Here is a 26,405-nt window from a genome sequence, read left to right as displayed (position 1 = left end):
ATGGCAGCAGGATACACTATGGGAAGAAGGCAGTCTGGCGCAGGCAGTGTTATGCTCTGGGCAATGTTCTGCTGAGAAATCTTGGGTTCTGGCAATCATTTGAATGTTATGTTGGCATGTACCACTTACCTAGAGATTGCTGCAGACTGTGTACACCCCTTCATGGCAATCGTGTTCCCTGATGGCAGTGACCTCATTCAGCAGAAAAGCACCTTGCCGCACTGCAAAAACTGTTCAGGAATTGCTTGAGGAACATGAAAAAGCATTCAAAGTATTACCTTGGCCTCCAAAATCCCAGAATCTCAATCTGAGAATCGCCCGTGTGTCTTTATTAATAACACACGGGTTACAGCAAATCAACTTGATGTGCTGTAACCCGTGTGTTATTAATAAAGACAAATAATTTTCTTCAAAAAGCCCAGCGTGTGCCTTTTTTCGTGGAGATTTAGGTTGATTTGGCTGAAAGAGCACCGTGGCACTTATACTACAAATGTGAGTACAGGATCGTAGATTATATATATACACATATATAACAGTCAATATAAAGATAGCACTCCAGGGACTTTAAATAGGGTGAAAATAAAACTTCGCTTTTATTCAGCAGATGCCAGTTAGAATCAACGTTTCAGTTCACCACAGAACTTTCATTATATATATATTTCAATTCTCTCTAAATGCTTTATTAAATGTAGATTATATTGAATGCAGATCATAGTTTGTTATTTATGTTCCTAATGAACCTTGTGTTGTGCACTATATAATCCCTTATTAGGTGGAGGCATTTGCAACCCTTTTCGTCTCCAAGTTCTTAAAAATGTGAAGGTGTCCAGAAAGTGTAGATGGGGCAATGCCATATAGGACATTCAGGTCCAAGGACATACCTATAATGATTGCTTAAGACAGATTCCCACTCCAAACCCCTACAACAACATGGCAACAGAAGGCCCAGTTAAAAAACAAAAACAGCATTACTTTATTCAAAAATAATTTAATATTTAATTGTTCATCAAACAGAAACAGCACAATCATACTGAAGCCAGTTAAACAATGAATTGTGTTATTACTTGCTTTTGTGCATGTGTGTTGGGTGTTCTTTAACCCAGCAGTATTTTGCAGTTATCACTAGTAATGGGTAGTATATGTGAACTATATTTCCCATAATACTTAGCCATGTAGTTCACATACACTTGAGGTAGCAAGATTAGTCCTCACAGCACTAAACTGTCAAGCATCAAAGAGATAATGACCTAGCCTCCTAGCACTAGTACTCTAAGACATTGCCTAGTTATAATAAATAATTTTGGCCACTAAGAGTAAGATACCATCTGCAAATCTTTTTACAATTTTCATTAATTATCAGTGCTATTCAACTCTCTCGTGTGTACCAAAGAATACATGTATTGCCATCTTGTAGTAGCTAGCGGTGGTGTGCTAAACAAATATGGCTGCTTCCAGTACCTTTATTTCATGAATTATAGTTAAACACGAGAGAGGCAAACTGTTTACATTTCTGCCCACTCCTATCCCCTAAAAAAGCAGAAATTAATACAATATATATATATATTGAAAATAATCAACACAATATAATACATACAAAACACAATTATTGAAAGAAAATAAACAAAGTATTTAGTCCTAAACACGCTAAGCTGCCATGGTTACAACTGCAAGTTTACCTGTCCATGTAATAGTCACATGCATACCTCCCAAATGTTCTTGTATAAGAAGGACAGCCCCTATTGTGGGTCGCAACTTACTATCCTAATGGTTCCTGTTGATAGGTACTTCATGTGATTGGTGTGTATGAGTGTATAAAATAAGAAAATGTACAGTAATGTTTGGTAGGAGAATACAAAATAAATACAATTGCATATGGCTACACTTCTGGCCATACCCCTATAATGAAAGAAACCCTCATTGGGCCTTCAAAATGTTGCACATGAGTGGTGTTCAATGCGCATGGAGAATTTAATGGTTGTTTCGACCTGATCTGTGTGGAAAGAGCAACTCTTTCTTGACCAGTCTGTTAGCATTGCATGTATGCAATTTTAGAAGCATATTGCACTCCGTCTCCATGTGTTCTCCTCATCTCTTTACCATCAGAGGAAGCTGAAGATGGTAATGTTTTTGCAGCGATGTAGAAGAAGTACAAAATTACTGGAAAAAAATCTACCAAAACAGCATCATTTTACCATATCCACACCAACTAGTAAGACTAAGCCTTTAAACCACTAGCATCAGACAAATTACTAAATAACTGTACCCCGTTTCTACCATTTTAGGTTAACATTAACACACTTGTGAATGCTTACAGATTTGAAATTGTTTATTGCCGTCTTTTTCTATGCGTTTTGTATTTTAGTGATTATTTCTGGTCTACTTTGCACAATTATTTTTATACAGGTATATTTGATCACAGTGTTGACAGATAAATAATAATTTATTGTACAGTTTTCCATCCATATGTTGCCCCCTCCTTTCCCATTTTGCCTTCTTAGCAGATCTTTATTGTATAAAAGTTTTCATTTTGTGATTTATTTTAGAACAAATGTTCTTTTAGATTGATTTGTAAAAGACAAATACTCGAATACATCTTAAACCTACCCTGATTCACAAAAGATTCAGAAATCACGTCTGGCTTTGTAAAAGGCAATTATTATAACAGTTACATATCTACCTACCTATTTCTCTTCCTACCTGATAGCGAAGATATCCTATCTATTTCTATGGATTTATATGGTGCACAAACAAATCAAGACCTATTTCTGTGTTAGATAATGCATATATTGTCATCATTAATCAGGCTTATTTATCCAATCACTTTACAAGCAATTGAAGAAAAATACAACAATTTTTTTTTTTTTTATATATTTAGAATTGTATTATTTTTTTTGCCAGAATGTTGCTACACCTTGCTTGCGATTAAGAAGCCAACATAGGCAAGTCTGGACAACTGTCTGACATAATACTGTCAGTTTCTGTTTACACTTAGACTGAATCAACTGTGCTTTGTAAAGTAAAGTAATCTCCCTGGAAATAATGTTTGCTTTTTAATCATTTACTCATTTCCTTTTACTGCTTTCATTTTTTCTTTTAAATCCTTGGAAAGTTTTTTTTGTTTTTATTAAGAAAAGAGACTTTGTCTTTTGACATCAGACAGGGGGGGGCAGAGGAGGGAGGAATCAGATATCAGGACAATTCATACTTATTACTGTATTATTTCTGATGAAAAAAAAAGTAAAAAAAAGTTTATCAAACTTCTACACATTCACGATGTTTCTAAAACGGTTTAGAATACTGTCCAAAGTTCAGGTGCCTTGAGACGAGGAGGGAACACCCAATCTGTTAAAAAAAAAAACAATATATGGTTCATAAATTAGATTAACAGAGAAATAGAAGTGTGTATGGATGCCTCTGAAATTCATAAACCGTGCACATGTGGTGAAATATGAGCCTAATCCAAGGGGTTCTCTTAACATCAGGAGATTGAGCCATGCTCTGTAGAACATATATACATAGTCTGTCTGCAGACCATGGATCGACTGAGACGGCCATGTTTTGAAACATTTAGACATGGTTCAAATGTTCTGCAAGGAACCTGTATAGCTGGATCTAGTAGTTAACGTAAGTTGTGGAGAACGAGGCACGTTTGTACCAATAATAAGATCAGGCACACCGATCCAAAACATATGGGGCAAGTATGGATAAAGAGCTCAGTTTACCACAAAAAAATGACACTACTTACCTATCAATAATGCTATTGTTATGCTCCATTTCATAAGTCACAGTTTTCATTTGATCTCTGAGCTGCAACATCCTGGGATATACAAACAAGCCAATGAGAGATACTAATGCTTTTGTAAAAAGTACATGTTTTGTTATTAATGGGTTACTATGCTCACTACGTAAATGCCCAATGAACTAGATGCAATCAGATGTGATGTGGTAAAATGGGCGAGAGTGTCAACCATGACAGCGTATCTGTATGCAATAAGCATGACTGGTGATCTGCATGTCACCAACACATTACAATAATGCCACACAAATAGGAACACTGTAGGCCAAATGAGTATGTAGACGCATGTAAATGAGCTAATTATGCATTAATAAGAATGTAATCTCATGTAAATGACATACATAGCCTTGAATGAGTAAATAAGTGCTGAGCTCTGAGACAATTGCACTGGAAGACAGACATTATCCGAGCAACTACAGCATTGTTACATCAGTGGTACTATAAAGTAATTTGTATATAAAATGGAGTAGGTCATGCTGTTGGCTGCAATTGAGAAGAGACCAGAGTTGATAAGGAAATATAGAAAAATGACATAACGAAATGGTCTTGTGGGCCCCCACACATAGAATAAGTTCGACATATGTCTTCTTAAACACAGATATGTAAATTAAGTTCACATATATTTGTTTTTCTACCTTTGTTTACATCCCGAAATCTAGATTCTAAGAAGAGGTACACATTTGATACGTAATCCAAAGCTTTTCCAGATCCTAGTCTAGAGATGTGAGAACATTAAACCATATATTTGCTTGTGTAGGAGATATTATGTCTGTATCGACTAAGGTGAATAATGTTATGAGTACAGGTAAAAGATTCATGAGGTTTACAGCAACTTACAAACAGAGATATCCACTAAACCGGGCATTGACAGAATGTGACCGGGGAATTGCAAATTGCAGAGCAGAATAGCTATGGTAGCAAAATTCTTCAACAATAAGTAGCTGTGTAGAATGTGATATAAATGCTGCAATTGTGATTAAACGTGTTCCTACCTAGCGTGAACACTTCCGTTTTTAGGTTTTGTACTCCTTGAAGATTCTCTCTCTCTCTATTATGTATAATCAGCTTTCTACTGCAGTGTTTATGTATATAATTGTGTAGGAGTTTAATGTGCTGACTTTGCTTCCTGAGGTTGTCGGTTCAATACACAATGTCCTACTTTAATCATTTCTTCTCTAATTACACATTTAAGTGTTTCACCCTTTAAAGGTTAGAACAATAATCAAGAACTCCCAGGTAGAAACTTATAAATACAATTTCTCATTTTAAAATGAACTAATTATTCTCATGATTTTATTTGAATTGAACCTCTTGAAATGCCATTATTAAAGGATCACGATAGGGTCAGGAACAAAAACATGTATTCCTGACCCTTTAGTGTTAAAACCACCATCTAGCCCCCCTGGATCCCTCATGTCTCCATAAATATAGCAAAATCTTATTGTATTCAAGCCAGGAACTGTAGATCTGCATGCTGTTTGCCTATAAAAAAAAACAAGCTGTCTGCTGACATCATCAGAAGTGGTAGCCTGATCCAATCACAATGCTTCCCCATAGGATTGGCTGAGACTGACAAAGAGGCAGATCAGGGGCAGAGCCAGCATGATTCACACACAGACCTGGCCAATCAGCAACTCCTCATAGATATGAATTGAATCATTGAATCTCTATGAGGAAAGTTCAGTGTCTGCATGCACAGGGAGGAGATACTGAATGTTTGGATGTATTTTAGGCAGCCATGACCCAGGAAGGATCTCTAACAGCCATCTGAGGAGTGGCCAGTGAAGGTATCACTAGGCTGTAATGTAAACACTGCATTTTCTCTGAAAATACAGTGTTTACAGCAAAAAGCCTGAAGGTAATGATTGAACACACCAGAACAAATTCAATAAGCTGTAGTTGTTCTAGTGACTACAGTGTCCCTTTAAACAAATTCAAGTCTGGAGAATGCATATATGGGTTATCGCAAAGGTTTGACCTGGGGCTCAGGGATTTTACTCTGAATTCGGAATCTCATTGTGGATGAGCAGGTTTTCAAAATCTCATGGTCAGGAACATTCCTATGCCATAGATGAGCCTCCTAACTGGAGATTTTCTTACGTCACATCACAGTTTAAGTCCCTGTCGGAACATGGATGATCAAACCAAGTATATGTTTATTCCTAGCAGATATGAATTCTGTCCAAATCGATACTAGAAGTAGTTTAGTATAAGAATTTTGAATACAGAAGCATACAAAGTTATTCACAAACGGCTGAAAATCAAAATGATCTTAAATTTTGTAGGCCAAAATAAAAAAATATATATATTTATGGCCTAAAATCTGAAACTTATTTGGGATTTTCAACAAGTAATTAACCAAGCTGGTGGCTGAATAGTAAAGGGACACTATAGTCACCTGAACAACTACAGCTTAATGTATTTGTTCAGGTGAGATCTATAGTTCCCTGCAGGCAATCTAACGTAAACACTGTATTTTCAGAGAAAATACAGTGTTTACATTGATTGATAGGAATACCTCCAGTGGCCATCACTCAGACGGCCACCAGAGGGACTTCCTATCATGTAGGGCCCTAAAAAGGCTATGTACATGTCAGACATATTAAAATACGTCTGACGTGTGCAGGAGAGAGAAGGCACTGTGTGCGCGCGCCTTCTCTCTCCCCTGCCTGTCAGCAGTGGAGAGGGGGCAGGCAAAGACCGCGAGCTGACAGTCAGCTCAGCTCGGAGCCGCGCACACTGTGCGCATGCGCGGTAGTGCGCTCAGGACTTGATAGGGCGGCATTAATGCCGCCCTATGAAATACGTGCGCATGTGCGGCAAAGCCACGCACGCGCACAAGGGAGCAATGACGCCTCCAAATGGAAGAGTCTGATTGCTCCCTGCTTGCGCCCGCCTATTTCGTCATTTTGACGAAATAGGGGGCGCGGCTTCACAAGGCTCCCGGTGCTGGAACCAGGTGAGTTAAAACTGCTGCCTGGAGAGTCCCTTTAAGAGATACTTGATTACAGGGACACTATAGTCATCAGAACAACTACAGCTTAATGTAATTGTTTTTGTTTTAGGTGTGCACTATGCAGAATTGTACACTGACCAATGTGTAGTTAATGTAAAATCACATACTGTATGTTGTAAAAACAAATGCAGGCAGCACACTTCCACTGGTCAGGCTTGGCCAGTTCCTGTTACAGGGTCAGAGTTAGAACAATGCCAAGGATCCTGCCACCCCACTCTAGTATGCTGCTCTTGGCTCATGACTAGATGGTCTATGCTTAAATACCCCACTGCAACAATTCAGTCTGTTTATTAACCACTTAAGGACTGAGCCAGTTGTACAAGTTGTAATCAAAACAAAACGTAAACAAAACCTTGAATTTGCGCTTTATGTCTGTTCAGGCGTAATTCACCTCTTTCATATTATGTGCACTCACACTTATCATATATCATTTTGTTCAGGAGAAACATGGCATATTGTCACATCAAATATTTGTATAGTAAACAATTTAATATGAATAAAATATAAAAAAAAAAAAAAAAAAAAAAAAGAGAAATTAAGACATTTTATTATTTTAGTTCTGCATGGCATTTTAACTGTGAATGTCACAATACTGATAGGCATTACTGCAATAAAGTAGGCACATTTGTATTCAGCGATGTCTCACAGGTAAAACAGTACCCCCAATGTACAGGTTTTATGGTGTTTTGGAAAGTTACAGGGTCAAATAGAGCACATTAAAATTTTCAGTTAGTACACATTGAAATTTGCCAGACTGGTTATGTTGCCTTTGAGACCAAATGGTGGCCCAGGAATAAAAATTACCCCCATGATGGCATACCATTTGCAAAAGTAGACAACCCAAGGTATTACAAATGGAGTATGTCCAGTCTTTTCTAGTAGCCACTTAGTCACAAACACTGGCCAAAGTTAGCGTTAAAATACACTTAGAATAATGGATTGTGTATATAAAAGTGCTTAGATCATATATATAAAATATATATATACACACACACGATCTAAGTACTTTTTATTTAATTCAAAAACGGTTTTATAACTTTTACAAACTTTTTTTACAGGCATAAGGGGGACAGCCTGCAGGTACTGCATAAGCCGGCTATTCCGGCCATGTGATTACATGGCGGGCGGGGGGAGGAGGGGGGGTGGGGTGGGTAGGGAGGCCGGATCGGGCAGAGGATCACGACCGCCGTCGTGGCAACGCTGGAGCCCGGTAAGTAGAAAGGACGCAGGCGTTTAGGACTGCCTAAAAAAGGACGGCATAGAACGCCCGCCGTCCTTAAGGTGTTCATCATTCATGAAATGACTTTCAGAACAAACAGATCTTCTAATAAAAACAGAGAATAGGAGAGCCCCGAAAATGGGTACAAGCTCAGAGATTATTCTGCTGATTTGTGCAATTACAGAGAAAACGTATACAATTTGCATATCAGATGATCCTGCCCACAGTCCCTACCCATCAAATACTTTTTGGTTTTTAATTACATTAAAGGGACACTGTAGGCACCCAGACCACTTCTGCTCATTTTTTTTAAACTGCAATAATTATCTTGCAGTGTTAAGTCCTCCCCTAGTGGCTGTCTAGTAGACAGCCACTAGAGGGAACTTCCTGCTCTATAGCACAGGTTTTCTGTGCTAGAGCGTCGCTGGACGTCCTCACGCAGTGTGAGGACCTCCAGCGTCGCTCAATTCCCCATAGGAAAGCATTGAAAAGCGCTTTCAATGCTTTCCTATGGGGGTGCGCTAATGCGCATGCGCGGCATTGCCGCGCATGCGCATTAGGTCTCCTCGGCCGGTGGGCGGGATCAGTCTCGCCCACCGACCGACGTAGGCAGAAGGTGGAGCGGCGGGGGAGGAGCAGGCAGCGACGTGGGACATGTCGCTGCCTCAGGTAAGTCACTGAAGGGGTTTTCACCCCTTCAGCAACTGGGGATTGGGGGGGTGGGAGGGAGAGGGGACCCTCCAGTGCCAGGAAAACGGATCGTTCCCCTTTAACATTGCCTATAAGTCCTTCAACTTTGTCAAAAAGGCATTACTCTTTCTTTTCCCTGTCCAAAGATACTAGAGGACTAGTTACCTAGTTAAGAAAAGGTTAATCAAGAGCATTAGTGTGTTCTAAAACTAACTCACCTAAGCACTAGATCATCTTTGACTTCATGGGTGCATGAATTCACGGGACTATGGTTTGAGTGCACCACACCTACTTGCTGAAAATGTTGAGATAATTTCTCCAACGTCTGCAAGAAAGATTGGGAGACACACACATTGGTTAACAACCACAGTCACCAACTTCCAGCCTACTACATGACCACAGATATCAAGGGTCCAAGCAATTTACAGCATGTTTACAATCCAACAATGACACATAAAATGTTTTATTTGAAGATGCACTACACATACATTGCTGACAGTTTCCTCATAGCACTGCAAATCTCGGATTCCGTCTGCCGTGTATCCATTCACTAGGCTGAAGTGGTTCTGAATCTCAAAGATCGTTCTAGGGAAGCACAAAATATAAATGGTGGAATAAAATAATAATGTTTTGATACTCACATCCCATAAGTTACTGCATAGGTTTTTGACATCACTTTTACATAATAATATTGGTGGGGAATAGAACATATAAATCGGACAATGAACAAAACATAGCTTGGAGAATATCTGTCAACCATGACATGTACTGTATGACACCATTCTATATTTGGGGGTCCCAATACTTTTGTCCATAGAGTGTGTAACGGATCATCTGGCACCCCGACTGAGTACCTCCGTTAATGGATGCTCCTAGTGCTTCCTGAGGACTCCAAGCACTCTGGCAGACACCACAATCACCGAACCGATGCAGCATATGAACCTTCTCAAGCATAGGAATGCTGTAGACCATTGAATAGGAACCATACGAATAGGCTTGTACTCCTAGCAGTCAACTGGAACAGCATGCCATAAATCCTTCCCCCCAATAATGAGACGACACATCACTTTGAGGGTAAAACAGGAACTCTGGACTGGCTCATCCAGCCTGGCTTTTATTTCCAACTCACACATACAGGCCACACCCAGGGGGAGGCATAAAAGAACCAATGACATAGATGTTACCTCCCACACATCCCCTCCCCTTAGTGTGACACATAATCCCATTATGCATACAGTGTAAAATATACTTTTACACAACTTTCATAACTTTAAAACCATACATCACATTCACATAAAAATACATATCCACAATCAATCCATTCAGGGGAACAACATATTAAAAAAATGGCATGAATCCGACCAGGGGTTCAAAAGTTACTAAAAGTATCTTTTGTTCCTTTCTGGCTGGCAGAAAAACATCCCCACAATGCACCCTGGTTTCCTCCCTTCTGCCCTGGAGTTAATTGGAGAAGTAATCCAATTACCCAGGACTAAAGGCAGACTCCATTAACCACATGGTTGCAAAACAACATAAAACACTTTAAAATACATAAAGTCACATTTACACATAACACACAGACATTTCACCTATCCCCAGATAGCTGGGATCTGCACGCACAAAACTACAGAATAGCGCGCAGATCCTACTCACACAGTACAATTGCCATGGAGCTAAAGTCTTTCCCATAGTCTTTCATTATATGAATAGGCTCCATGGTATGGCTATCTGGGGTATCACATTCCCATAAAGTCTGGTCCATAGTCCAAAGGCAAGAGGCGGGCAATCAGCCCCCTCCAAGGACATGTGGCGAGGTCGGTTTCGCCACAGAGTGTATTTAAGTATATGAAATCGTGCAATTTCAAGGTCCGCAGAATGTAAGTTTTATTTAAGCGGCACCCACTAATGTATGCATGTTCAGGTGAGTGCAGCCCTCTTGGTTTCATATATTTATTTATATACATTTCATTATTTCTTGTATTTATTTTAAAGTTATCTGCCTGTTATTATAAATTGTGTGCAGAGCAAACCTGATGGTGATTTATTTTATATATTTAAATTTGTCTAGATATTCCGAGATTTACAAACAATGTGAAATCTTAGAAACATCACCAAAGGGTGGTAAAGAGCACTTTAACAGAAGTAAAATAGTGAATACTGCAAAAAGTAATGAGTAAAATGGTGGTTAGAACAAAGGGGAGGGACACACAGGAAAGGCTAGGTGGAAAGGAGAGGTTGAGTGAGTGGGTGAAACTCTGGTATATGCCTGGTAACGTAGTGATAACTATTTCCACAAAGTCCAGATCTTTTTCCAATGTGGACAAGGTGCCAAAGATAAGGGCTTAATATAAGGACAGGTCACAGATGTCCAGGGTTACCTGAAATTGATACAACTCACTTTTTTTTTTTTTTTTAATTCTTTATTTTCTTAGTGCACAAAATAACATACATGCTTGTGATGCCACAACGGCATTGATAAGCGTATTGCAAGATCACAGGTTGATACAGTGTCATGGCATATTAAGAACTGCACATTTTTTATGTTTTCAATAAACAGGCTGAATCATAGGTCTGCGCTTAAGACCAGAGAATACAGGAGAAATGATAGAAGTACTAGTAGATATTAAACAAGCTTGATCAATTTTTTAAGGCACCGACATAGTGTCTAGCTCCAACTTATCCATGTCTAGTGTAGCTTGGGAAGTGTCCTAATCGAACAGGATTTAGTCATGGAGTATGGTCCTATATTAGATAGGTGTTCAGGCTCTATATGCTGTAAGCTGCACACATTCAAATTGTACAGGCTATGTCAGTGTGCCTTAGATTGATGCTACTGGGTCACGAGTAATGCGAAGGCAGCCAAAAATAAGAAAAAAACAAACAAAAAAAAACCAAAAAAAACATGTGTGACTAAAAAGAGCAAAAAACATGAGGACCTTTTTACATTTAGTAAGCTAAGTAGCTGAGTTACAGGCTATCCAACTTGTCTGAGTCACTTGTAGCGAGTTGTCTTAGTGGGTTATCCAGACAAATGGATTATCGTGCTTAAGTGAATTGTATCCTAGGCTTTTAAGATTAAACATATACAGTGCTCATCAAGTTAGACTGCAGGTCCTACGTTATGCTATCCAAGTGCACTGTGGTTGAGTGTGTAAGTGTTACGCAAGCTTAAACCAAACTGACAAATAAAAGTGGTACAACATCCTAAGTAGAGATGTTTAAATCTGGAATGTTAACTAAATTAAAAGAAAACAAAACTAATGATAACATGCTCCACCAGGTTGGTATTTTATGAGTAAAGGGAGGCACCTTGGTCATTCTTAGGCAGAAAGAGATGCGTGGAACAGCACCGCTCTCGGTAGCTTCTGCCGCCACCCACCCCTTTCTCCCCACTGGCTAGTACTGGTCACCCAACACCTGTGCTAGTCTTTGGCAACACATAGGTACATAGAGTCTCATGATCCCGAGGCTGCTCGTCTCGCTGGCCCCAGGCCCTGTCAGGAGCCCATGTGCGAGTCCCTCTGCTCTGGTCCGTCTTGCAGCTGCGAGCAGGAACTCGAGGTTTAGTGTGCTCCGCTCGTGATGAAGGCCTGGTCCGCACTAGGATCTTTCCCATGCGGGCCTTCTGTCCAGGTAGGTGGTAGCGGGCACCGGGTCTCTTAAGGCACAAGCGGGTCGTCTGTTTCTCCTGCCGCGCTGAGCTGGGAGCCGCGTGCACCGTCCAACGCTTGTCTGTCGGGAGGGAAGGAGGGTCCTGAGGCTTGTTAAGGTGCTTGCTCTCTCTTTTCTGCTCCTCTCTGTCTCTCAGCTTCTGCCAGAATTTGTTAAATAACTCATCTAGCCGCTCTTCAAGTGTCGCTTGTGGGCTTCGTGCTGCATTTTCAGGGTCCTCCGCCGCCATCTTGGTGTCAGCGGTAAAGCTGAACACAGGCCCCAGGGGTGGATGGGTTACCGTGTACCTCAGTTGGCTTGAAGGGAAAGCCTTTGTGCTTATGCGGGATGACCCTCACCGGCTGGGGGGGGGAACGAGGGTCCCAGGTGTGTCAATGCTGTCCTGCAGTGCTGCTCACAGGGAGATCTGCCACCTCTCCCCCGTTTGCAGCTGCTGGTAGGCCGCAATTCGTGAACGTTTTTTATAATGTTTTTCCGAGCATGGAACTTCACCCAAATGAGTCTCGGGGTATCACTGTAGCTCTATTGTTCCCAGATGTTGGTTCTGGTGTATTTTGTCTGCAATTTGTCGCTTTTTAGTGGGTTTCTGCTCAGAGTTCTCTCCATGTGCGACCAGCCTGATCGACGGTTAGGCCCCGCCCCACAACTCACTTTTCTGCGTGGCAGAGGAGGTTTGCAAGTGACATCATTAATTCTCCCCGGTTCCCTCACTGAAATACATTTGAATGGCTAGGGAGAAAGAGAAAAGTCTCACTCTACCCAACACATGTCCTGCATATAAGTAAGGGGAGAAGGGTAAAATTAAAATTGGAGCCGGGAAGGGTGGCCTAACAAGTAGGTGTGTATATGGTTTTACAAGTGTGTGTCTGCACAACCTAACAGTGAGAGAGAGTGTTTTAGGAAAATTCTGCATCAACCAGTTCTGCTGGCATTCATAAACCACAACACCTGAACTCCCTGGAAGTTATTACTTTCTCATATTACACACACACATACACCCCTTTAAATATTGAATGTTACACTTACACTGCGTATTTTCATATGAGGAAAAAAACCTTTATTTAAATACAATCACTGTAATTAATTATTGGATCCTGCAGGATTTTCACCAAGCCCTTTTCCCAAAGTTTGTCTAGAGCAGAGACTTTTGGAAGTTTGATACTGACTGAAATAAACTGACTTCTTATCAATGTTCTGGAATGTTTTGGACATATTGCCCATAATTCTAAAGATCCCTACAATATTTATTGTTTGCAAATTCCTTGTAGTGTGAGACATCCTTGGGAACCTGGAAAATGCTTCAGGGATGTGCTGATATCTTAGATATATGAGAAATTGCACGTTTGCACTAATAAAATAAGCATGACACTTGCATATATTAGTGAATTATGTAAGCCCCTTCTTATAAGATTATAAAAGTTGGACCTTTTTTTCAAGTTTTGCCAGAAGCCTTACCTGCGAGTGGATGCACTGCACAGGAACCTTCCCCAGCCGTGTTGGGCCTGGATGTAGTTTTACAATAAATTGGTGATGTATTACTTTATTTTTAAAATTCTAGCAATTAGAAAGATTAGACTGTTTTGCCCTTAATAAAGACATTTTTATTGTTCCACCCACTCAACTGGTGTCATATCCTGCACCCTTGAACCTTATAAAATAATCAGCAAGCCACTCCCTAAATGAGAAGTAATCAATGCTTACCACAGAGTCAAGTGGTATGCCTACTGCCCACATACCAACAATCACTGCCAGTCTTAATATCAGGTAAATGTATAGCAGCTGCTCAAAGGTAACTGTGAATATGGGCCGCAGAGCCTTCCACACAAAAAATTGGCTCATGAGAATGTTCCACCTTACCTTATCCTGATGGCATGTTGTGACAGAGCTGTCTGATATATCAACACAACCTCCTCTTGGAAAATTAAGAGAACCTTTTTGGCCAAGGTGCCTAGATTTAATCTGTGAATATACAGAAAAGGGCATTTATAATGGCAAAAAAACAACAACAAACAAGAAGGTTAACAAATCAGATCTAGAGTATAACTTACTTATCCAGTTTGTGAATTTGTTCCTCATTGTATGTAAGTTCTAAAAAAATAAATAAATAGAATAATATATATTTGTCAATTTGTTTTTTATTGAGGCTTTTAAGTAATACATGTAATATAGGAAAATCAGTCATCAGAGTAATTGCACAAGAACAAGCATTGCAACAGGTCAGGTTAAGTTTCAAGAAAGAAAATGTCTCATTTTTGTAGTAAAGTATACTTGTTGTGAAGTATGTAAAGAGTGATAAGAGTATACATGTCTACAATTTCACAAGAAGTAATGTAGCCAGAAAGAGATGGAGAGACATGTGGGGGAAATGCAGCGTGTGTAACAGGGAGAACAGAAAGAGGATCAATTGCTTAGCATATACGTAGATGTGATATAGCTCAGGTACCACTACATGGAATAAGTACATACACTATGAAGAATACACCACCGGGACTGATTCTTATAAAAAACGTAAAATGCTTCTAGCCTCATGCCAGTGAAAATAAACAGAAAAGACATCAGGTCAAAATTAAACAAAAAGAGTAGGAATAGATGACATTCATTATGATTATGCTATAGAAGATATGGAGTGAATGGCCTTCATAGAACACTAGTCCTCTTTCACCCAAATTCCAGAAGTGGGCAGACCACTGGGATTCGCAGGTGGGCAACAGGTATCGTCCGTAGTACTGGAGTGAGAAAGGGCTTCCTCTCTGCCCAGGCTGGTGTGTAGGCCGGCATCACAGTGCCACAAACTCGGGTTCTTACAAAGTCCAAATCCTCCTCCCGCAATGGAGAATGTGAACGGACCTCTGCTGATGTGGGCGATGCTGAAGGCCAAACTTCCAGAGGCCTTCAGCCGGGTGCGCAAGCGGCTGACTGGACAGGCACCGGCTTAGATGTGGTACCTAACAGGAGCTCTCCACTCTTTGTTTTGTGGAGCCCTCCTCCGATCCCCAGCCTTAAATTCTGGTGGTGTTGTTAAACGCTCCTCCAAGGTCAACCAAAACTGCCTGAAAATAACTTCCAGCTTCAAGAGAGCTGAGTTGTCTGTTGCAGCGTCGGGCCTTCCCCAGGGTAGCAAAAGCATCTTGTTTGTGCGGAGTTATGTTGGAGCTGACGGAATGAAACACTGAGTTGTAAGAGACCATGTATGGAACAGCCCAGTGGGGACCAGGATAACCCCTCAGCCCGGGGGGGGGGGGGGGGGGAGGTTAATGGGACTGTGGAGGCGTTCCGTAAAGGTCGATACCAAGTGGACTAAGGAGAGCATCCGCCTCTACCATTACGGCGATTCACCAGACCTCTCAGATTCCCCAGGGATATCCGAAGGCAGGAGCTTCAAAGTACCGATCTAAAGCACCCGTCCTGTATAGACACTAGGTAGTGTTGTCTCCGATTGAGAGTTGTAGGAGTAGAATAACTTCTAGTATAGAACCTCAGGAGTGGGAGCTCCAGCAAAACGTGCACTGCCGCCATGAAACCCAGCCCCCCTCCCCCAATAATTATTTTTTTAAGTTCGGAAAACTCTGGAATGTCCTAGTAGCTTGGCCAGTGACTGTCAATAATTTTTTGTATCCACCTTACACTGCTTAACTATGATTCAGGATAATGGTCTATTAATATTAATAGATATTAATCAATTGAAACATTTTAAAATAAAAAAATATTAATGGTCACCCTGTATTTATAAAGGTTTTTTCCTATTGCACAATCTGCATTAATTTTGTTTTATTTGCCACTATGACGCTCTATAAAGAGGAATGCAAACTTTATATACTTTTATCATAATTAGGATATTTTCTAATGTATGTCATATTGTTGATATTACAAGTTGCCTAGTTTTATTTTATTTTCTTGATTAAAAAAATCATTATACAAAAACTAAAATAATTTTCTTTTGAAAAAAAATCAGGTCACGGCCCATTTTGCATGTGGGGATAACACACGCTATAGAAAAAAATGTGTTGCATAGAATGAAATAAAAAAAAAATATATTTTTTTTTTTTAAAAAGCCTTCTATTCACATGAATAACCATGTATGCCATTTAGTGAATAAATGATTGGGCAGGTTACAGTTAAGCATATTATATCATCTGCAGTTACATTAAAGGAACCTGTGACTGTCCCAGCCAAAAGGTTTACTTATGACTATTGTTTATCTACAGGATGCATCCTTCCAGTGAATCTAGAACTCGTTGACATTATCCTGTTAGAGATGTTCATTATACAGTACTTGTACATGGAAAAATAAGCTGGCAACCCTCCAGAGTGAAAGACTGCATCTTTGATATTGGCGTGACTTCAAATCTCGTCTTTAAGCGCCACTCATTCTTTGACACCCAATAACCGACAAGCAATTTCCCAATCACAGCCCACACCACACATGCTAAGTTGGCAGCGCCACATCATCTGATTAGCTTCATCAGACTGACAACCTAAAGGGGGTTGGCTTCTGACCTTAAATTTGCAACATTATCAAATCATTACAAATTACAAGTTAGTGAGTAAAAAAAACGTACGAAGTCCGTCTGGGACTAAAAGTGTTATGTATAGGCTGCATTGAATTGCGAGTGCAGTGCGCAATTTTGTTGTTGTTATTCAATAAAGTACCTTGTGTCAGGAATTCAAAGCGAATTTCAATCAGCTTTGTCAGATCATAGATCAGTCTAAGAGGGCAGTAGATCTTGAAAAATCCTGAAAGACCATCCATCATTTTGGATTGTTCGACCCAAAAATACCAGATAATCAGTTGCTAAAGCAGATCTCTGGTCTTTAGGGATCTGTAACCTGTAATTTCACCAGGTAACTGCTGATTTCATTTCATCAAGCTGTCCACTGGTGCATAATAGATAGTGGGATAATTTGCCATCTACCGCTTTTAGGTTTTATTAGCAACATGCAGTACTTACGTGGCTGCTGCCTCCTTTTATTGAACTGCTTGAATATCTGCTGCATTTTTTGCAGACAATGTTCCATTCTATTGATACTGGAGATAAAAACACAGATATGCCATTACCTTATTTTTAAGTACAGCAGAGCTGAAATGGACATAATTAAAAGAGAAAAAGTAACATACATAGAGAGGTTCAGCCGTACAATAATTTTACATCTTAGTTAAAATATATATTTCATCATTTCCGCTTTCCAAATAATCCGGTGACCTTTTTTCGTTCTCTGTGATGTAATACTATGGCTGGATTCTATTTTACAACCTTGCTTCTGTATAGCTTGTACAATGAGGTCAATGGCTAAATGCTAATTTATATAAATATGGGAGGTAGATTCGCAAATAATGATGTGATTTCAAATTTTAAATCACAAGAAGCTTGTACCGTTTTTGTCTTCTTTATTGCAAGGTATATATAGATACATGTAGATGAAAATATTCCTTATTTATTATTACTTTCTTACTCTTTTATTCAGTGGCCAAGCCACAAGGTCGTTAAAAGGTGAATGACCTTACTGTATAATTACCATTACGCAAGGACCTACGAGTCCCATACTGTTCAGAAACAAACATGAGAGACCAAAGATATTTATGAAAACTAGGGACCTGTACGTACCGTTGAGTTAAATGCTGACAACTTCCTTAGAAAAACTAAAACTAATATTTACAAATAAAAATATCTTAACGGTCTGGAACATTTCTTTTGTGTAATAAGAAGATAGGAGAGTTCCAGCACAACTGAATAATCAGCAATATTCATTTATAATTCTTACATCATTTTCCTGTCTTGGTGCTGTTCTTTCAAATGACGTTTTCTTTAGGTGAAGTCACCAGTGATGTGGAGATAAGTTGCCATTTATAACTCAGCATACTCTAATACGTATACAACTATATATATATATATATATATATTTTGTTTCGTTAACTTTTTCAACACAAACTATTTTGTACCTTTCACATATCCGGTATTTGGAAAAAGAAAAACCAAAAAGCAAAGTGAATGCAGCAAACAAATAAAATGGTTAAGAGACTAATACGATTTAATTTTCTCCCCGGTTGGAAACATCCAAGGTGGTTGAATGCTTTTGAAAGTCAATGTACATACAACATTGATTGAAATTGTACCAAGACTATAACTCAAGACCTCAAAGCATTTTTTTTTAAAAAAAAAAACAAAAAAGAAATGTCAAATTTCCTGGTCCATCAGATAAAAAAGAAAAGAAAATACTTCATCTATTTGATAACCAAATCTATATACCTCATGCCTGTGTCATCAAATAGAGTTTATACAGGGAGTGCAGAATTATTAGGCAAATGAGTATTTTGACCACATCATCCTCTTTATGCATGTTGTCTTACTCCAAGCTGTATAGGCTCGAAAGCCTACTACCAATTAAGCATATTAGGTGATGTGCATCTCTGTAATGAGAAGGGGTGTGGTCTAATGACATCAACACCCTATATCAGGTGTGCATAATTATTAGGCAACTTCCTTTCCTTTGGCAAAATGGGTCAAAAGAAGGACTTGCAATACTCAGAGACATGGCCAAGGTAAGAAAGGCTGAAAGACGACCACCACTGAACAAGACACACAAGCTGAAACGTCAAGACTGGGCCAAGAAATATATCAAGATTGATTTTTCTAAGGTTTTATGGACTGATGAAATGAGAGTGAGTCTTGATGGGCCAGATGGATGGGCCCGTGGCTGGATTGGTAAAGGGCAGAGAGCTCCAGTCCGACTCAGACGCCAGCAAGGTGGAGGTGGAGTACTGGTTTGGGCTGGTATCATCAAAGATGAGCTTGTGGGGCCTTTTCGGGTTGAGGATGGAGTCAAGCTCAACTCCCAGTCCTACTGCCAGTTTCTGGAAGACACCTTCTTCAAGCAGTGGTACAGGAAGAAGTCTGCATCCTTCAAGAAAAACATGATTTTCATGCAGGACAATGCTCCATCACACGCGTCCAAGTACTCCACAGCGTGGCTGGCAAGAAAGGGTATAAAAGAAGAAAATCTAATGACATGGCCTCCTTGTTCACCTGATCTGAACCCCATTGAGAACCTGTGGTCCATCATCAAATGTGAGATTTACAAGGAGGGAAAACAGTACACCTCTCTGAACAGTGTCTGGGAGGCTGTGGTTGCTTCTGCACGCAATGTTGATGGTGAACACACTGTTGATGGTCAAAACACTGACAGAATCCATGGATGGCAGGCTTTTGAGTGTCCTTGCAAAGAAAGGTGGCTATATTGGTCACTGATTTGTTTTTGTTTTGTTTTTGAATGTCAGAAATGTACATTTGTGAATGTTGAGATGTTATATTGGTTTCACTGGTAAAAATAAATAATTGAAATGGGTATATATTTGTTTTTTGTTAAGTTGCCTAATAATTATGCACAGTAATAGTCACCTGCACACACAGATATCCCCCTAAAATAGCTAAAACTAAAAACAAACTAAAAACTACTTCCAAAAATATTCAGCTTTGATATTAATGAGTTTTTTGGGTTAATTGAGAACATGGTTGTTGTTCAATAATAAAATTAATCCTCAAAAATACAACTTGCCTAATAATTCTGCACTCCCTGTACTGTTTTCTCCGAGCAATGAAAAAGTGTACCTTGTATCCTGCCGAATCTGATCTTGTTCCTTCGTTACCTCTAGCAGCAAAAGTCCCAGAACTCTCTCCTTGTCTGCATTGTGTGAGCAAGTGGACATGATATCGCGGATCTACAACAGAACAGATAACATCGCACATTACATAGCTGCTTTGTTTCATGGGAAACACACACAAAACATTATACTTGTAATGGTTACGATATTTGGTTAATCAATATTAGTCCAGTACTGAAGAGGAAAATGTACATGTATTATAGATGAAAACCAATCAGTATTGTTCCAATGTAAAGTCAAAGACACTTTGCTACATAGAGCTAGTCTATCTCTTTTGACATCTTTATTCAACTGTTCTCAAAATTGAGAGAAAACTATAACTTTTTGCAGACAAAATGTAAAGTGAGATTGGGGCATTTTCAGAAGGTTTTCTTCTTTTCTGCGGAACATTTGGAATTCGGGCTCAAAGATCTTTGCCATCACTGTGCTAAGTGATCCAATTATTATTTCACCCAAGTGAAATCCAAGTGCTTCTGAAATAAGTCTCCAGGTACATCTATAAGTACTTTAACAGACCAGTCTCTTCTTGTATATAATAGAAATTTGCAAGTAGCATTCCTAACATTTACACTTGGCCACTAATTTCTGCCTTGCAAGTAGAGATTCATCTCTGATGAGTATGCTATAGACCAGGCATAGGCAACCTTTGGCACTCCATATGTTTTGGACTACACTTCCCATGATGCTTTGCCAGCATTATGGGTGTAAGAGCATTATGGGGGATGTAGTCCACAACATCTGGAGTGCCGAAGGTTGCCTATCCCTGCTATAGACCCTTCATACTTGCGGTGAAGGGCAACGTTTACGCCTGTCTAGTAGCATAGGAAATTTTTAGCCCCGCAAGCAACATCCATCTCTGGCCTAAGAACACAGAACAACTATTTCAGGGATGTACAGAAAATATTAAGCAGTTAAGAGTTACTTTCTGAATGTGCAGCTGTTTACATGGCAGGAATGAATAGCACACAATATGTAAGCTTGCACGTCATAGAATAGTCAGCCTAATATGCAAAAGGGTTAATGAATGATTCATGGCTTTCTTTCACAGTCTGAGTTTAAGCTATCTTACCATGATAACTATGGCCTTCAATTTGAGTATTTGTTTCCATAGTGACTGCTCCAAAATTAGAACTTTGCAGGAGAACAACCAAGTGTTCATCTGAGAAATATGAGCCATGAAATCCTGCAGCTCACAACTCACATTTTAAAGAGGAACCATCACTGCCTTAATTTTAGCACAACCTAATACCTAGCTGCTTGTTGTGCTAATTTTTAAATTCTTTCTAATTCCTTTTATTATGATGTAAATGCATTGACAGGCATGGCTCGAGAAAGTTAGTAAATTAGATAACCCATGTATGGCTGTACACACAGCCCATGCGTGCATATGGCTGTAGAAAATACCACATGTGTGTGCAAGTCATTTTCCATTATATGTGGGAGTGCGCATGTATCAGGCATCGTGGGATGAAGTTGTCAAAATGAGTTAGTGCCGTGAAAAGGTTTTTTTTTTTTTTTTTTTTTACTTATCTCCATTACATTATTCATCCCAATAAACACTAAAATAACATACACTGGGGTAACGCAACATGGATCGGTCACATCTTGTTAATAGAAGATAACTACAGACTATTGCTCCAAATGTTAGAGAGTGTCTGCAGAGCACTGGTCTTCATCGATGTTGTAAAGATGGTTATGTTCATCTTAGAATGCATGCAAGGACCAAGCAGAAGACTGCTCAGTGAAAATATGACAAAGCGAAATTCTGGCAAAGCTTATAAAGGGGTTTTAATTGATACAAGCAAGAGCATAGTTTAATATAAAGAATGAGACTTTGAATTTCTTAACACTATAATGATTATAAATAGAAGACACGCTTGTAACTCACAGACTGCTTCTTCCATAGACTTTCTCCTTGCCCCTCCATGTCCAGAACTTCAGAATTTCCTTTGTAAATAACATTGCACCTGTGGAATGAATATGCATACACCAAAGACATTTATTTTAATACTTTCTCCTTCTATGCACTTCATTTCATAATGATTATGGGCATGAAGCAACAAATACTGCAGGTTGATTCAGTAATTCTGTGTAGTCCCTCGTGCTAGCTGGCTATAGAGAGCAAAAGATCATTCCTTCATCAAACGGGCAAATACTATAAAGAAAGAAACATGTCTGGGTAACACACAGGTTACCCAGTGCTATGCAAGCCGAATGGCCACCAGATTTCAGACCTGGATACTACCATATGCTGTGTGTCTGGCTATTTGCTTACTGCAGCTCCCACAGGCCAGCTGCTACAATAAAAAGTTAAAAAGAAAAAACAGATGGCGTCCAAGCCATACCTTAACCCCTACCAAACATGCCACAGGTATCATCATGTCTATCAAACACCACACTAATTAAATAAATAAATGATAAAGGAAGAACACAAGTAAATTAAAAAAATAGAATGATCCAGACCATTGGCTGGAGACTTCTATAGTGAAAAGTTCTTGAGTCAAGAGAAGCATGATATGCCCCAGCAGGTCTAGAGTTGCAAAGCCTAGTTGGCTATTCACAGTGCATTCCTCTCACAAGCCATGCTCTCATTCAATTGATATTGAGCATCTATACGCAAGACATTGATAGGCAAGTATAACGTTATATTCCAGGCAAGTTTGTTATTTGTTGTTCCACCCAATATTTATTAGAGCTGGGGTAGGAAGGGAGTAGTGTATATTTTTTTTGTGTTGGCGTATTTAGACACCTCCAGGTTCTCTGTTGAGTAGGGATCTAAGCAATCTGTTGAGTAGGGAATAAGCATGCTCTGCAATTCAGACCAGGAGCATTCCCTGGCTATTCCTCAGCTGAGCTAGAGGGCACGGATTGACTTCACTGACTGCACTAGGTTACACAGTTGCACAGTTTCTATGCTTTTCTATGGAACAGTTTAGTTCCAGTTCCTTCCAGTTAGAGCGAATATTTTTTCCTCTAGGTGCTGCTGACTCAGCTAATAAATCACATTTTGAAATTATGAAAACCCTTAAACTAAATGTAATTCCAATGAATAAACTGATCCCCCAAAAAATACAAATAACAACATGTGAAAAAGAAAAGAAAACTGCACAAATGATGCCTAACCTAAAATTCTGTTAACTTAAAGTGAGTAGAATAGGAGTTAAACTTGTGGCTCGCCCCATCTCCATCTCCACCAACACAACAGTATAGGTATGTGTGCATGTAGGAAAGTTGTTAAAAACAAAATGAGGGAGGACCACCAGAAAATTAGCACTGTAATGAATATAGGTTACCGTAAACCCTAATAACTAGGAGGAACCCATATGAGTTAATAAGTAAATCTCTGACAGATCTATCAGGGAAATGCCCAGTCTTTATTTTATTACTGTGTCACTTGGCCTATAACAAATTTAATTTGGGGGGGTGCAAGAAGGGGGGTGTCCATAAGTCACAAAGCTTCAACAAAGTGCTCCAACAATATGTCCTGATATCCTCTTTGCTTTAAGAGGACTCCTGACGAATGTAAGCATGCTATAGATTTGAGTAGCTAACGATTCAGAATTCAATGAGTTAACAGAGGTTGCCAGGCAACCAGTGTTAAAAATTTCAGTCTTAGGAAGGGTGGTTGCTAAACACCAAAATAGCTCCTGAGTAAGGCACCCAAATGCGAGAGCAATCTCAACATGGGAATTCTGCTATTCTGTGATTCCAGAGTTGAAAAATAAATGCTGGCAGGTTCTTGGGGAGTTGAAGCTCATTGCTGTCAGCGGCACAACACTACAACAATGCAGACAAAAATGTAAACTGAATTCAGAATAATCTTGGATGTTAGCAGTTTTTATTTAACTTAAAGTAACACTCTACTATTCAAATCATTATTTAGTAGATTTACCTTCAATGAAAACATGTATGACTTTAATTATTCATTAAATATTAATTATTGCAGATCTAATCTGTAGCCTTTGCAAGCCCTCCCCTTCGTCCCCAATACAGACTTTCTGTGTCTGTCCAATCACAGACTTCCCAATGCAGCTGAATGAGAAGTCTTTACAAGACTCTGGGCAGTTGTCTGCCTCTTGAATTTCACTTCACTGAGTTAACCAAACCAGTAAGTAATATGATCGATTGTCTGATTGTTAATTTATAAAACAAAAGTGTTACTTTCTAATGAAATCTGCACTTTTTGTATAATACAAACAAGAAAACACTCTCCGTAGACTAAATACGTCATTGTTAAGGGATACGAAGCTACTGGAAAACATTCGAACGGCTTTAACAGATTACTTTGTTGAAAACATCATGCCGGACATGAGAATTAGCACGGTATGGGCGGCTCATAAGGCGTGATAAGGGGGAACCTGATCAAATTGGCCACGAGGAAGAAGAAACTGAAGCACCATCAGCTGGAAACCTTACTGAAACAACTATGGAACCTTGAGCAGAAACACCAATCTGCCCCGGACGATGAGCTACTCGGTCGCCTGGAGGCAGTTAGACGGAACATCCGTACCCTTATGTTGGATGACACGGCTCGGGCCATGACGTGGTCCAAACGTACGTATTTCGATAAAGCTAACAAAATGGATACGCTCTTGGCCAGGACGTTGCGGCCCAGGCAAAACAGGTCCCACATCACGGCCATCAGACACCCTGATGGCACAACGAAAACGAAGCCGACGGATATCGCAAAGGTCTTTGAGGATTTCTACAAACAACTGTACAATCACACACCGGGTGGGCAAACCCGGGAGGTGCAAGGGGAAGACGACATCTTGCGGTACCTGGATGGTTTGGGTATGAACAAACTAAGAGGGGAGGCAGCGGAAAGCCTAGCCGCGGAAATCAGTGCGGAAGAGGCCGACAGAGCAATATCGAGTCTGAAGGGCACCAGGCCCGGACGGTTTCGATGGGTCGTACTACAAGGCCTTTAGAGAAGAGCTTACGCCCCAACTGGTGGCACTCTTCAACTACTTAAGGCAAGGGGGACGCCTAGGCCCAGAGATGGCATTGGCCACGATCGTACTGTTGCCCAAACCAGAGAAGGACCTGCTCCACCCTGAAAACTACAGGCCCATATCGTTGATTAATCATTACTTAAAGATCTTGGCTAAGATACAGGCGGTTAGACTGAACCCACTTCTGCCTTCACTTATCCACGCTGATCAAGTCGGATTCATACAAGGACGGCAATTATTAGAAAACACCAGACGGAATGTCGACCTCATCTGGAAACAAGTGGCAACCAGAACACCTTCTCTAGCGATCTCTATCGACGCGGAGAAGGCCTTCGATAGGGTTAGGTGGCAATTCTTGTTCTCGGTATTGAAACACCTCGGATTTCCGGAAGAATTCATGCAAGTCACGAGAGCAATGTATCACGATGTTAGGGCACAGATACAGATAACAGGAGCCCCACTGAATCCTTTCCAACTGCACAACGGAACCAGACAGGGGTGCCCTCTATCCCCCCTCCTTTTCGTAATGGCTATGGAACCCTTACTACAGGCGATTCGCAGGCATCCAAACATTAGTGGGGTTAGGGTTGGGGAGGAAGAATTCACTGTCTCTGCGGACGATTTCCTCCTCACCGTAACGAACCCGATTGCGTCGATATCGGCATTGCAGGGTGTCATACAAGAATACGGGGGTCTGTCCGGATACAAGGCAAATATCCAGAAATCTAGCGCGATGCCTATAGGCTTAATGGCGGCCGATGAGGCTCTGATATGGGAAACGTACCAAATACGGAAGGAACCAAACTCCTTAAAATACTTAGGCGTCCACCTGACGGCAGATCAAGGTCGATTGTACTCTAGCAACTACGACCCCATGCTACGGACCCTGATAGGTGACTTGGAAAAGTGGTCAGACAAACCTATCTCTTGGCTAGGACGTATTCACTCTGTGAAAATGAATATCCTCCCGCGCATATTATTTCTATTCCAGGCTCTCCCTGCCCGTGTCATGAAATCTCAACTGATGCCGTTACAGAGGGTGATCTGTGACTTTGTGTGGCACAATAAGAGGCATAGAATAGCCAGACAAATCCTGTATAGGCGTAAAGATAGAGGGGGTTTGGGTCTACCAAACCTGTATTATTAATACTTAGCGGCACAACTGTCTCAGGTGGCCATGTGGCACTCCCCTGTTGGGGAACGGAGGTGGGTGGAAATTGAATCCTTGATGGTGGGTCTCGACGTCCCTCAATTCACGTTATGGGTACCAAAAGAACATAGGCCCATTTTAAGGGCGACATGCCCGGCCATCCTCAACTCTCTTCGACTATGGGATGCGAACTGCGTCAAATTTGGACTTGCTTCGTCCCCCTCCCTATGGCTCCGATACTTAGGAACAG

At 40.2% G+C, this 26,405-nt stretch overlaps 1 protein-coding gene across 2 annotated transcripts in view; it reads right to left on the bottom strand.

The window, feature by feature from the left end:
• Window positions 1-2,336: 2,336 nt before the first annotated feature.
• Window positions 2,337-26,405, bottom strand: part of IKBKE (inhibitor of nuclear factor kappa B kinase subunit epsilon) — a 77,908-nt gene continuing 53,839 nt past the window's right edge. For both annotated transcript variants that reach the window (XM_063451047.1, XM_063451056.1), the window contains 9 exons: window positions 21,939-22,017; window positions 19,998-20,107; window positions 17,343-17,419; window positions 14,442-14,481; window positions 14,251-14,352; window positions 9,210-9,306; window positions 8,940-9,046; window positions 3,746-3,817; window positions 2,337-3,342 (listed from right to left, as the gene is read on the bottom strand). In XM_063451047.1, the coding sequence (XP_063307117.1) occupies window positions 3,309-3,342; window positions 3,746-3,817; window positions 8,940-9,046; window positions 9,210-9,306; window positions 14,251-14,352; window positions 14,442-14,481; window positions 17,343-17,419; window positions 19,998-20,107; window positions 21,939-22,017 (718 nt within the window). In that variant the 3' untranslated portion in view covers window positions 2,337-3,308. The remainder of the gene's footprint in view (window positions 3,343-3,745; window positions 3,818-8,939; window positions 9,047-9,209; window positions 9,307-14,250; window positions 14,353-14,441; window positions 14,482-17,342; window positions 17,420-19,997; window positions 20,108-21,938; window positions 22,018-26,405) is intronic.

Source organism: Pelobates fuscus, chromosome 1, assembly GCF_036172605.1.
Source record: "Pelobates fuscus isolate aPelFus1 chromosome 1, aPelFus1.pri, whole genome shotgun sequence".
Lineage (NCBI taxonomy): Eukaryota > Metazoa > Chordata > Amphibia > Anura > Pelobatidae > Pelobates > Pelobates fuscus.
This window is presented reverse-complemented; position numbering and strand designations above follow the sequence as displayed.